Consider the following 14,690-nt stretch of genomic DNA (forward strand, 5'->3'; position numbering starts at 1 on the left):
AGGCGTGGCCACAGGCACTTCCAAGTGCCTCAGGGGCTCCTCTCCTGAGGCTGGGCCCAGATGTCACATCTGCTGGGTTCCCAAGCTTCCATGAAGACAGAATTTTTCAGAGGCCACAGGTAGAGCCAGCTGACCAGAGGAGAGGTAATTCCAGAATGGAAAGACCCAAGAAAGGGCATATGGAAGTCAGGAAAAACCCCAGGAAGAGCAGGTGGGGAGAGGCCCAGCCCCAGTACAGGTAGTGAGGGCCTGAAGATGGGGCATGGCTCTGGGGCCTGTCTGGAGCTAGAGAGGTCACATGGTTTGGACTGACTCTCCAGGCAGGTGTTGATCTGGCTCAGGCTTATCTAACAGAGCCTCCTAAATCCGACAGAAGCAGAGATTTATTTTCTGCAAGGGAAAGCTCTTTGTTTTTCTGAGTGGGTGGCCGAGTATGCATTAAGTGGAGTCCCTCCCCTCTCTCCCCACCCCACCTGGAAGCCCTGTGTTTAGACACCTCCCAGGCACTGTCTTACCTGATTGAGAAGCACGCTGGGTTTCCCCAGGCACCAAACAACCAGTTGAGACTTGGTTCTGTGCCCTCCTGGCCTCCAACTGCACTAGGGAGAGCTCTTGTCAATCAAATGTCTCCCCTGGGCCTTATCATGCTGTATTAGAGACCTACTTTCCCCAAAGCAAAAGGCACTCTAACCAATTTTCATAGAACCATTTACTTTCTTTCTTACACTATAAAAATTCCAAATCATAGCAAACAATATCCTCTAAAAACAATATCCTCTAAAAATCCAATAGACGTATTATGCACAGTCACTTTAATGCTATACTAACGTCATTACCTAAGCTCTCCTTGATCATTAGGGTGTCACTTGATTTTGTTTTTTATTTTTCTCATGGGCAGTCAGCGTGGACCTGAGCTTCTGAGGAGAGTTCTTCCCATGAGCAATCAGGGTTGAGTTTGCCTGAGAAAAACGAATGCTTCGAGCTCTCCCTCTTTCTCTCTAAAATCAAATAGTGATAAACATCTTGGACACTGAGTTCCACCACAAGGCATTCTGTTTTCTTGAGGGAAAAAACCTGGGCAGAGTTGGCCCAGCTGGGCTGTTTCCCCCATGTCACTGATTCCATCATAACCAACAACAGCGGCAACTATGGCCCTCTAAAGTGAAAGAGGTCCATCGAAGACATCTTCTCATGCTCAGGACCATCGCTTTCTCATGGTCACTGTGGGATGAAGAAAGGCACAAAAACAGCCTCATTTTCCGCTGGGTTTCCCAAGCTACCACAACAAGACAGGGAGACAGGTGCCTTCCAAAGCTCACACTAGGTGAACCAAAAGGTGGGGGGCAGCTGCCTATCTGGCAGCCTTTCATGGGCAAGAAGGTAACTAAGGTCATAGGTGCTCATTTAAAAACCCCAAAGCTGCTGTCAGCAAGGCTGCCCCACAGACCCAGCTCATCCTCCAGGAAGGAACACAGAACAGCCCCTTCCCAGGGTCTCCTCCACGACTGCCATTGGGAATTGCAAATCCATCAGTTCCTGTCTAAAGCCGTGGCTGGAGTCTTTTCTACCCTACTTCTTTACCAGGGTAGATCATCAGAAAGCTGCCAGTCTCACCCACAGTACTTGAGTTTCCTAGGGAAACCCCTGTTGAGGACAAATTGGCTTTCTTCAGCCAGCTGTACCATGCCATCTTTTGCCCTCTCTGCCTAGGCTGCTGGCAAACTGAAAGTACCTTGGTTTTTGGATATATAACCAGCTCTCTTCTTTATTACCTATATTTTGTAATTTGGATCCTTATTTTAATGGCCCTGTTGCATGGGTATATTATCATACAAGTGATCCCAAATCATTTTAGGTAGAGACTAGAACATTTTTTAAAGTAATACTAGTTTCCTAATCTATAAAGTAAAAGCTAATAAAACCTGCCTCACAGGATTGATTCAATAATACAATGAATGCACAGCATCTAACACAGTACCTGGTACACAGCAGATGCTCAGTAAGTGAGATCTGATTTGACTTAAACATCATTACTTTATTGTTAACCTACGTCCAAAGCAGCATTATTGATGTTACCATGGGAAGAGTTTTTCATTTAATTTATAATTTAGAACTTATATTACTGCGAATTGGATTGGAGCCAGTTCACAGCACCAAATAAATTATTTTTGAACTACAATATTTGAAATAAAACCATGCATACAAACAGATGCTAGAAAGAGGGAGAAAAATTCCAGTACTACAATGAGTTAAATGTTAAAAATGAGCCTTACACTTAGCTTTGTGTTTTCTGAAAGCCAGAGCAAAAATGAAATCATGTTAACTTACGCAACTCTCGTCATCTGATAAACGGCATGTGTAGCTCCTACGGAAAGTGACTTTTTCTCCTAACATTGGGATCTGAGGGTAAGTGCTCACACTGCTCCTCACAGGAGGTATATTGAGTACGGAGCAGAAGGGCTGCACCCATGCATGCCCACGTGCAAAGGCACACACACCCGCCCTTCAGAAGAGATCTTTACTTTTCAGTATTAAATGGTTAGGAACTGGAGGGTGAGCTCTCTGGGGATTTTCCAGGGTTACACAGAGGGGTGTTCTTTATTGTTTTCTAAAACTTTCACCAAGAAATTTTGTTGGAGAGCATGGACCAGTGGCTCAGGTCCACAGAATACCATCCATCCTATCTCAGTTCACACACACTTAAGAAACGTGGAGTTAAATTACTATTCCAAAATATAGACAGTTTCCAGGTTCACATCTGTGAAGGAGCCTGGACAGTGGCTTTCCTGAGAGTGCAGGCTGGCTTCTACCTTCCCAAGCCTCCGCAGAGCCTCTCTGGCTGCTCTGAGCCGGGTGACCAGAGGGGTCCGTGGATAGGGAGACTGTGGCTTCATCCTTGGGGGATCTGCTTCCCAACGCTTTCGAATAATCAGAGACAAGAGACTTCTCTGGGAAAACCATAATCGCCCAACTAGGGGCAGGACCAAATGCTACCAGGATTTATTGGCTTTGATTAACAATACGGTGTTTGTTTTTGCAGGTAATTAGAGTTCAGTAGCAAGCTATAAAGAGTCCTCCAAGAAATTCTAAACAGACTGTAGCTAAAGGCTACTGGAGTATGACTGAATCTAATCATTCATCTGCAGACCTCCCGTGTTAAGATGCCAGTGTTTGATCCAGCACAACCGCACAGATCAGGGAGGAAAGGTGCTCTGTGTTCTTAATGCCCAAGGAGAAAAGGCAGACCCTGTGTGCTCACATGCAGAGGTGACTGCTGCCATGGGATGCAGCAGTTCACATAAATATATCTCTTCAAAGATCGGCACAACCTGCGCGTTGGGAAATGTTTTGACAACTCTGTATTCTCACAACTGTTAGGGAGTTGATTCCGCTGTACTGCGACGGGCTGGGTGGGGCATTTGATAGTGAGAAGATGTTTGCCAAAGCCATACTCATTTGTACTTTTCTTTCAGCAACCACTATTGGGTGGGGTTTTCTAGTTGTTTTTTGTTCTTAACAAATCTGAGATATGAATACAAATTTGATTACAAATAATTAAAAAAAAGTATTTTCTAGTAGTGTAGGCAAACTAGTATGGGCAAAGTGTTGTCACCAATATTTCTGAAATACTGTCAAGATGAAATAAATGTGTATGTAGAGATAACTACTTATCTTGCTTCTCTTGGCCAATAACATGTTATTTTCCCCTTAGTCCCAGGAAATACACATAAGATTATTTTCATTCTCTGTACTCACATCATGATAGCCAACAGGTACAGAAAAGTCAACAACAAACCCATCTACAGGAGTGAAAAAAATTAAAATGGGACCAGATAAACAAAACAAGGTAAAAACATCAAGCCACAGATATAGCTAATACTAGGGGAAAACAACTGCTTTTGTACTCCTTATTCATTGCCTCTACTCTTGCAGAAGCTTGAGTTCACCTTTAGGGTTCCAGGCATCTTACTATCTCGGGCACTGGGAAAACTTTACAATATATATTTTTCCCCAAGAACTAGATTTCCATTTAATTTTGTTCTCTTCTGTCCAATATAAATTTTTCCATTGTTTTGCATGCTTTGGCCTCCTCAATTTATTTATTTAAAGTTCTTAAGCAGTCATATCACAATGTTTCCTTCAGAGAAACATAAAACAGACACCTACTCCAGGAGAAAGAGTAAACCCTCGGGCCACAGTTTGAGAGTCAGCTGGTTTTCTGCCCCCTGAGACTTCCTGCAGGTGATCTCAGCCTTGGGCCAGCCATTCAACCCCTCGGACCTTCTTTTTCCTCATCTAAAAAAACCAGGAGGCTGCCTCGGATTCTCTCCACATCATCTTTGGGCTCTAAGGTTCTGTGGTTCTCTCCTCCTGAAGGGAAGAACTTCCATGTGCAAAGGCAATAGCTGATGATTCTTTAAACTAAGACACTGACATTCTACCTTCAGAAAGTTGGACTTCGTTTGAAACTGGCTGAAAAAAAACAACAACCCAGAAATTCCATAGCACAAAGATAAATCCCATTATTTGAACGGCATATTTAGAGTGAATCAAGATCATGCTGGTCCGGGAAAGGGGATACAACTCACGACAACACTGAGAAAATTTCTTCCCTTTACAGTGTGTGCTTTAAGAATAGACTTAAAGCAAACATCAAATGAGCATTTCCACTCTCAGAGACAGTCTGTTCTGTGATCTCTTGGGTTCCCTGCAGGGTTGGGACCCAGGCTTGCTGGCCTAGGTCCTTACTCTAGAGGAAGCAAAGGCATTCAGCAGCACTGTTTTAGAACTTCCAGAATTTGAGTGAAAAAAAATATGTATTCAGAAAAGCATTTAAAGAGGCAGAACAATCCAGAGTCTGATACTTACTTGTGGCCCAGCTCATGAGCGATGGTAAAGGCCAAATTGAGGCCATTGTCTTCGGCAAGCACACATTTCCTCTTAGCACTGCACACACCTCCTAAGTAAGCAATTCCTGCAGCAGAGACACAAAACACATCCTCTTCAGAATGTGCGAGGCCCTGACCTCGCAGGGCAAATCCACATGGTCAACATCACACATCATCAAGAGGGGCAAACGGGGGCGAGGATGACCATGGGACTGGACCTGTCATTCCAGAGCTCATATGGAGACTGGCTGGTGTGTGATGCTTTTGTATTCGCCTAATAATAATAATAATAATAGTAATAACAACCACAAACATCTCTCAAGCATTTAACATGCGTCAGGCAACGTACTGAGAGCGGTTTACACAGATTATCTAATGAAGTCCTCATTACCCGGGATGGAGGCAACAGAGAAACTGGGGTTCAGAGAGAAAAGGTAACTTTCCCAAGGTCACCTGGACTGGCACCTGGTGCTGGGCTGCTGAGCCAGACCTGTCCAACTTCAGCATCCAGGGCTGGGACCAGGTGAGGCCAAAAAGTCGAGGCACCCAGTGCACAAGGTTCAAGGAGGGTCTCCCTCTCAGGAGCCGACCCTGAGAGGGATGGAGGGCCTCCTCAAATTTCGCACCCTGGGCACCTCCTTCTCTCACCCCAGTCCCGGCCCTATTAGGGTTAATGCTGTCAGGGGGTGAGCTCGGATCGGGACCGGGACTCACAGAGAGCAGGCCATGGAAGGTGCAGAATGTTCAGAAAAATGTTTCAGGAGCCCTGAGGAGGACGAGACCGGGGCCCAGGAGCAATGAAAGACGCTGGAAGAGTACGGGCCTGGAAGCCATTTGGGAGGTTGGGTCCCACGGCCCAACTCGCTCAACTCTGCACAAACATGACGGGGCCCAAGGACCTTCCCTGAGACGGGAAGATCAAGGCAGTGCAACCGGGGGGGGTACCAGACTCAGGAAAATGGTGTGAGCAAGGGGGCTGGGTACAGAGGACAGGAGGCTGCCAGCCTCTGGTGGACGATGGCAGTGCTCCAGGGGAGAGAGGTTACTATGGCAGAGAGGCGCATGTGAACAGGATGGGGGCCTTGGACGGACCAGGCACAACTGAAGAACGCTGGGCATCAGATGTGCACAGGCCACACGTCTCCAGGCTGACACTCCAGGGCTGACACTGCCCACGGCAGCTCTCCACACTCCCTCTTAGCTCTGCACCCAGGAAGGACATCACCATGACCCCATCCGGGAACCCCCAGGACATATCTCAACAAAAGCCGGAGTCCATGGACCCCGAAGGGCTTGGGATAGAACCTGAGTACTGGTGGCATCTGACTCCTCACTATGCCCTGTGAAATGTATGAGTGGCTGGTGGCACAGGGGGCCATACGCCCGAGCAGGCTCAGTGCTGCCCTCGCTGTGAGCTCACAAGGGGTGTGGGGCGGTCAGTGGCTCTGTTGGCCCCACAGCCAGGTGTGCACTGGCTATTGGTGCCTGGTGACCAGGTGGATAGGGACTCTGCCCGCCAGCCCTGTGCCCTGGAAGGGCTGTGGCCACCCGAGTGAGGGCACCTGTTCTCCACCCAGAGACACTACCCACTGCCAGGCTGCACGCTGCTCCCTTTCACTAATGTGCAGGAAGTGTCTCAGAAGCTGACAGCGGCCCTGCAGGCACAGGAGCCGGGGAGGGAAGGAGCTGGCAGAGGAGAATGAACAGGGGGATTAATTAATTAAAAATGAACCTCCCTCCCTGCTCCCAAAGAGCTAAACCAACATCCTCTTTGTTGACATCAAAATCAAGCTGGGGCGGACCTCAGCCACACACAGGGCACTCCCCCGCAACCCCTGCAAGGGGTAGACAAGCTTGCACACCCCGGCTCAAGGGCTCAACTCACACTCAGCAAACTGAGCTGGGCACCACAGCACATATCTGCTTTTATTTGGAAGCATGCAACACGCTTGCCCAAGGTTGAAGAATTTTTTTTTTTTTTTTTTTTTACAAAAAAGAAAGAAAAAAAGGAAATGTTATTTGGCCTCAAAATGTGTTTTTTGCGTATGGGCATCATAATCCAGCAATGCAGAATATGGGAAGAAGGAAAATGACAACCAGAAAGGACACGATCTGCCCTTTCTGATATCGTTGAGGTCATTATTACGGTTTTGTTTAAAAATGCTTTCTGGGCTTCCCTGGTGGCGCAGTGGTTAAGAATCTGCCTGCCAATTCAGGGGACACGGGTTCGAGCCCTGATCTGGGAAGATCCCACATGCCGCGGAGCGACTAAGCCCGTGAGCCATAACTACTGAGCCTGCGCACCTGGAGCCTGTGCTCCGCAACAAGAGAGGCCGCGATAATGAGAGGCCCGCGCACCACGATGAAGAGTGGCCCCAACTTGCCACAACTAGAGAAAGCCCTCGCACAGAAACGAAGACCCAACACAGCCAAAAAAAAAAAAAAAAAAATGCTTTCTGGGTTGCTGCAGAAAGTCCAGCAGTGAGTAGTCGGAATGCTTCCACACGGCACTGATGGCATACGCATGCCACGCATACACGCACACACTCAAACGCACACCCAACCATACCCAGCCTCCTGGGTCAATGAATCAATCAGAAACAATCAGATGTGCTTGCCCCGGAGGAGTTGTCTGGTGAGGGGGAAAGAGAGACATCCAAGGCCAGCTGTGCTGAGCTTGCTATCCCAAAAGCGCCTGCTGAACCAGCAGACTTTAAATGCCACAGAAACACATCCCCTGGCCTCGGCTACACTCAGCACCTGGAATAGGCATCCTGAGTTTCCACTCTAATTGGGTAACACACAACACTAGGGAAAGAGCTAAGTAGAAGGCCTTCCAATAATTGCACTTTAATTTTTCCAGGTGCATATGATTTTTTTTCTTTTCTTACTAGAAAACAAAGCATTAGTTTATTTATAAGAAATGCTCTCACACAAAGGTGGATTAAGGTCTAGTGCTTTTAAAGGTTTATTCCAATCGTGAATAGCCCAGTCATAAAACCGAGCAGGGCAAAACACGTCAACAAAAACGGCCCAGAAAATGGAGCACGGGAGCTTGTGCGTTTATGAGCGACGGTGTGGAAGTGCTTAGAACTCACAAAACAAAGTCTGGAGAGAATCCCAGATTGTTGTAAAAGTAAGAACTGCAGGGAATAGATGGTAATTAAACCAGGAGCTGCAGCGGAAATCAAAGCCCACCACTACTCCATGTTTTCTGGAAAGAAACAGCAGTCTAGAGAGGAGAGTGTGATGGAGACGCAGAGACACCCCAACTCGTCAGGCTGCAAAGGCACCAACCTGGAAACCCCGCCCAATCCCACCTCAGCACTTGTCAAGAAATGAGGAAAAACCAGTTTTCTCTGCACTGATTTTTTTCTTTTAACTAAAAAAAGGAAGTCTGTAAACACAGGTTCTGCTAATGTCCATGCTGAAGCTGTGGAAGCAGAGGGACCTTCTTAAGTAACTGGAATTCCCCACACAGATAGCAAGGATTTCTCAGACCCTAGAGTGGTTCTTTCAATGGTTTCAGTCTTCCATGATTTAAAATTCTCCACCAGAGAAATAAGAGTAGAACTTATTTTTGAAATTTTAAAAAAACATCAATTCCACATGTTTACAGAGCTCCTTGGAACAAAAGCGAAGCAGAAAGGCAACAGGCATTTATTACGGTTCTCTTCACAGGCAAGTGCTGCTCTGCATGCTTGGTCCTCCCTTATTTGGAAGGTATTACTGGTCCCACTTTACAGATAGGGAAATGAAGGTTCAGCATCCAGTTATGTGGCTGATCAGGGCCCAGACTTGGGTACAAATGCAGGGTTATCTTTCTCCAACACCCATGCTCCCCCAGGCAAACCCTGGGCCTCCTGCACCAAAGCTTTGGTAACCAGCAACGACGATAAGCTTGGAGGATTTAGAAGATTTTTGTAAATCATAACGTGTGCTTATGCTGAGATGTGGGTGGGATACAGTAAAGGTTTCATGTGTTTAAGTCCAAATGTTTTTAATCCTAAAGATGAAAAGACTTGAGGGATATGTGCAGCCACATTAACAGTAGTTACCTCTAGGACATGGTGAAGTCATTACAGATCTTTAAATTTTTTCTTCTTTTTTTGGCTTAAACCTAGTACAGTGAATGTGTACTCGCTATGAAAGTTAAAGTTATTGGTTATATTTCATTTATTCAAGGTGACATATAGCAGAGGCCAAGGTGGGAGACTAATAAAAAAAAAATAACAACAACAAAAACTCTCCGGATTTTGATTCTGAGTGTACAGCCCTTAAGGCAGCAGATAATGAAGGAAGTTTATAGTCAACACATAACTGAGTGTGTGCTTGTATCCTAAGGGCGACTCTCTCCACCTCTACTATAACCCTGGCACAGATTAGGGAAGCAAAATACATTTTTGAAAGTCTGAAATGCTGGAGGTAGAAATGAAGGGCTGTAAAGTGTTTTTCTGATCCCTGAAGAAGTATATTTAATTCATCCCAAAGCAGATCACATCCACCAGAGCCTCCTGACCCACCTTCCCAGGCAAATCAACTCAGTGTGGACACTCTCTCTTCTCCATTCTTTTCTTTTTCTTGGTAGGAGCACAAGCTTGGGGAGCAAATTGGGTGAGGAGGTTTAATTATTTTCTTTTTTAGTAGAAAAGTGTGTGGTGTAAGCACATAATTCTTAAATTCAGAGTTGACCATATGATCCTTTCTAGAATTAAGGAATAAACAACACCCAACTGTATAAACTCTGGTTTATCCAGCAAATTGTCTATGTAAACAGTTTACAGCTGTTGGCCCTGTTGCCCATTACTCAGACCATCTCAGGCTCTGCCTCTGAGAGAGACAGTCAACTTTCTTCCACCAGCTGCTCAACAAACCAACACCATCATGGTCATCACTGGCACACCATGCTGCCTATTACAAGAAGGCAATTTACATCTCTTCTCACAGTAATCACAGTGGTTGAGATTGAGTTTCATATTCAGGCTCATCCACAAGTTCTTGTGCTCTTGGAAACTCACTAAGTGGTTGGAGGTATGATTTGAATTTGTGAACGGCATTAGAAACAAATGTCTTAGAGCCCAGGATGTGACAAATGAAAAGTAACTACAGTCTATTCTTGTTACTCACGGTACTTAGATTCTAAAAATTCGCCCTGAACCCTGAATGCTGGAATATAGAACCATTGGTCCTAGGGGAAAGACAGGATTTGGTTCCTGTGAGCCTCTGGTCACATTTTGTCAAGTGACACATAACCTTGTTTTATGTGTGTTTCTGTTTGAAGACTCCTTATTCAATATGTATCGTTGATTCATTAACATTGAACTCAGAGCCAACAGTCCTATAACTCACGCCTGAATGAAGCTCATCTAGTATTTTTCTCTGCAAGGCGCATGGCAGCCTTCTTGAGCTTCAAAGCACTAAACAGCACTTCAGCACTATCTTTGGAGGCCATTCAAAACAGCAAAATCACCACAAAAAGCATAAAAATACGAAAAACAAGGTGTCAGATAGACCTCAAAAAGGATGTTTATTCACAGCATGAGAGCTGAAACAAGATGGCAAAATACTGCCTTGTTTGACATCTTCTGGGAACGTGCCTGTTGGGTGACCAAATATTTCACCACTCTGCATGTGCCTGCAAATGACCACAAAAGTGCTGTAAGTATTGATTTTGGAGTTCCAAATAAAGTTTAACGAGTAGGTGAATTCACACAGGCAGAATCCATGAATGAGTAAAATTAGCTGTATGCTCAAAAATCACGTCCTATTCTCAGGCACAATGAAATCTTTATCAGTTGCAACAAGGAAATTCAATTTTCATTTAAGCTTACATTTCCTATATATCCTGCTTAGATTTCCTGACTCTATACTATCTAAATTATTTAACTGACTCAGGCCCTTCTCCTCTGCAATTTTGCTTCTGTGTTCTCTGAGGTCAGTGGTTCACAGGGTCACTGTAAGTCACTAATCCCCTAAAGGATTCTGCGCAGAGTGGACAGAGCCCCATATATGCTGAAGGACAGGTATAGTTTCTAACAAATTGGGAAAGAATGTTAATGGTAAGGGCAGGAGAGGGTGGTCCCACCACTTGGGACTGTGGAGCACTGCTTTCCAGACCAGCCTGTCCATGGCTTTCTGCCCCAGCTCAGTGCCTCCCTCCCCCAGGGGCATAGCTGGATAATCCCTCCCAGACCCAGCCTTGTCTTAGCAATTCCACCACAAGTAGGAATCCTTGTCTCCCTGCTTCTCTTCTTTTGGGTCCCTTAGGGTCAGTCACAGTGGAAGGAAGATGAGTTAGTCAAGGCCTTTGTCCCTACACCATTGACAGGGGAGGGGGCAATGGCTTAAAAAGGGGCATTGGTTCCCTCCTTAAACATGGGCACTGCAGAAGCTGCCACTGCAATTCAAAAATGTCCGTGCCTAACACCTATCTAACCTAGAAGAACGCTGACAAACTGAAAACTCAGCAACTTAACTCAAGGTTAAATGAAGTGGTAAATAGACAAAGCGTGAAGGTAATAGCTTCCAAGTCTGATCATTGAAGGGCTGACATGCTCAGTTTTGAAACTTAATACCAAGTTAGAGTAATCAAAGCAGTGTGCTACATGCATAAAGATAGACATTTAGATCAATTGAACAGAACCAAGAGTCCAGAAATAAACCTTCACATTTATAGTCAATTGACTTTTGACAAGGGTGCCAAGACCATCCAGTGGGGGGAAAGAAGAGTCTTTTCAACAAATGGTGCTGAAACCAATGGATACTCACATGCAAAAGAATGATGTCAGATACAAAAATGAACTCCAAATGGATTATAGACCTAAACGTAAGAGCTAAACCATAAAACTCCTAGAAGAAAACAGAATTAAATCTCTCTGACCTTGGGAAAGGCAAGGCCTTCTCAGATGTAACACCAAAGGCATGAGTGAGGGAAAAAAAATCCCACGTCAGTGTGTTCACCAATGCAGACAGGCTCCCCTTGCTGCCCCACCCCAAAAGAGGATGGTTGGGTCGGGGCTGGGAATGAGGTGGGGAGGTGTGGAGTTCCAAGCCAAGCAATGAATGTGCTGATACATCCCCAAGGAAGTTGCCCAGCCATCCCCCCTGCATTATGGTTTCCTGCTAACTGGGAACCATCCCAGCAGCCTCTGTGCCACAGGCTACCTCATGTAGCCAATTCAAATGCCACATGAGTTGCTGCTTTGTGTGTGTGTGTGTGTGTGTGTGTCGGGGGGGAGGTTCTTGATTGTGGTCAGAGCCAGGAAAGACCACGTGTGCTGTGTTGCACTCCCGCTTAGAACAAACATGCCCTCACTCTGGGCGTCCCAGGCATCTCCAGGATCTAGAGCTTTAGGAAGAGATGCCACACCTGATGAGGGAAGCACACAGAAAGTCCCCACAGAGGACTCAAGGGTAGCTGGGCTAAAGCTGCAGCTCCTACAAGATGAATTGAGTGAGTGAAGTATAAACGGAGCAGTCAATTCCCCCTGGGGTTTACAAATTGGAAGCAAAAAAGTTTATCCCAATGGTTTGCTGCACTCTGTGGAAACCAAAACATACTGGGAGATGGGGAGGGAAAAGAAATAAATAACTGTTGACATTCAACAGACCACAGCCAGCTTGAGCCAAATGCATGGAGACATCGTGCAGATTTCCTACCTTCCAGGCAGGATGGCACTTGTGTCTGGGGGGGGAGGGGACCCCCAGGGAGCAGACAGTATTCCTCAAATGACCAAGGTGCCGCTCCTTGGAGGGCCCCACAGAGGCTCAGTGGCTTCTGCACCAGGACCGGATGCCCACCAGAAAGGGCCCCCAGCAGGTTCACCTCAGGACATCAAAGGAGGGAGGTCTGTGCAGAGATCCTTGAAACCCTTTTATTTTGACAAATACTTCATGCAGTGTTTCCTAACTGCCTGTATGTTATAGCGTCATGCCAGGCACGAGATCCTAAGGTGAACAAAAGCAGTGCAGGCCAAGGGAAAACAGCCCCAAGAATACCATTCCAGCAAGAAGACAGGGAGGCAGGTGGAAAGGTCAGCAGAGACTTTATAAATCAAGCTCAGGGCCTGAAGGGTGGGTGCTGGGGTCTCTAAAAGACCCCTGCCCCAGTGACCTGTGTCTAGATCTAGGCTCTTGGGAGAGCAGACAATGGAGACTAGAAATGGAGCTTTCTCTGAGTCCCCTGCTGCTCCCCTGCACCCTCAGTTCCCTGCTCTGGGTCGACTCTCACAGCAGAGGACCACCCCCCTCACAGAACCGTGCCCTCATTCTCACTTTTGGCACTCAGCAAACATTTCTGGGCACCCTGGCCACGGTTAGCTCCTCACGTGGGAGTTCGCTGGCAGCACCCGTGAGTGCAGAAGTGATGCAAGCCTTCGAGTTCCATTTCAAAGACCTCTGAATCCCTGCGTGTGCTCCCTGAGCATGAGAGAGGGTAACAGACCCGTCTTCTAGCTTTTGCCATTCTATAGCATGATACCTATCAAGCCTGCTTGGTGTCTGCACCTCGGCAACCTCTCTTGTGTGTGTACATGCATGCATGTGGGTTTCTGCATGTGCACACATGAATGTGCATGCCTAGACATGGTCCTGGGCAGCCACCACCAGACCATATTTCTGTAAGCTGGCGCTATGAAGTGGACGTCCACACTCCTACAATAAGGGACCCTAGTGAATTTTAGAAGTTTTAATAGTCACATTTTCTCATCAACTTCACCATTTAGCATTTATTTTTGTCAATAATTCACAAAGGAACTTTGCTAGTCCTCCTTCCACAGCTTTAAGACCCTTCTATCTCCCTCTCTCACTATCAAATTTTCCCTCCACTGGGGGTTAGGATGTCCTCCCTCTCCCTAGGGAAAGTTGGGGTTTGGGGAGCGGGGGACATGATGTGTTTTCCTTAAAAATTATCTCGGTCATGTGGGATGTGGAAAATGAGACAACCAAGGCTTCCACAGGGCCAGATATCCCAAAAGCATATCTGAGAGTGTATGTAACTGTGCCCTGCAGAAACTCAAGTGCTACCTGGGAAGAGGAATACTCACACTGTGCACTTTGAGTCATAATCTCTCTCAACAGTCCTGTCTGAATTAAATTTATAAGAGCAGCCATAGGCAGGGAATGAGGAAAGACCGCCAAATCATGATGACAGCTGGAGCTGGGAAGAAGGCAAGGTAGCTGGCAGCTGGTAGGAGTGATGTCATGTATTTTAATCATGCCCAGTGTTGTGGACAGCACTGTGTCACCCCCAAACCTAGATGTTGAAGCTCTAACCCCCAGTGTGACCATGTTTGGAGATGGGGCCTTTAAAGAGGTAATTAAGGTTAAGTGAGGTCATAAGGGTAGGGCTCAAATCCAATATGACTGGTGTCCTTATAAGAAGAAAAGACATCAGAGCTCTCTCTCTCCCCCCCACACACAGAGCACATGTGAGGACACAGTGAGAAGGTGGCCGTCTACAAGTCAGGAAGAGAGGCCTCACCAGAAACCAACCCTGATGGCACCCTGATCTCGGATTTCCAGCCTCCAGAACTGAGAAAATAATGTCTATTGTTTAGGCCACCCAGACTGGGTATTTTGTCATGGCCACCTGACCTGACTAGTACACCCAGGGTGTAACCTGGGTACAGACAGAAGTGCCCTCTGTCCCCCTGGCTCGTGTAGGTAAATGGACAAGAACAGTGGCCACCAAACTCTCCATCCTCATGTGCTATAGGACACCAGAGCTGCCCAACACACCGTGGGACCAGGCTTGCTGTTTAGAGCATAGTTTAATAACAAGAAACTGATCTGGAGAGTTGT

The 14,690-nt window shown here is 46.4% G+C and overlaps 1 protein-coding gene across 10 annotated transcripts in view; it reads right to left on the reverse strand.

Moving 5' to 3' along the window:
• ADAMTS17 (ADAM metallopeptidase with thrombospondin type 1 motif 17) overlaps positions 1 to 14,690 on the reverse strand; it is a 372,624-nt gene that overhangs the window by 195,344 nt on the left and 162,590 nt on the right. For all 10 annotated transcript variants that reach the window (XR_009007372.1, XR_009007376.1, XR_009007375.1 and 7 more), the window contains one exon: positions 4,870 to 4,975. Coding sequence is in view for 3 of the 10 variants with exons in the window: in XM_057542046.1 (XP_057398029.1) it covers positions 4,870 to 4,975 (106 nt within the window). In the remaining 7 variants the exon portion in view is untranslated. The remainder of the gene's footprint in view (positions 1 to 4,869; positions 4,976 to 14,690) is intronic.

This window comes from Balaenoptera acutorostrata, chromosome 3, assembly GCF_949987535.1.
Source record: "Balaenoptera acutorostrata chromosome 3, mBalAcu1.1, whole genome shotgun sequence".
In the NCBI taxonomy this organism is placed as follows: domain Eukaryota; kingdom Metazoa; phylum Chordata; class Mammalia; order Artiodactyla; family Balaenopteridae; genus Balaenoptera; species Balaenoptera acutorostrata.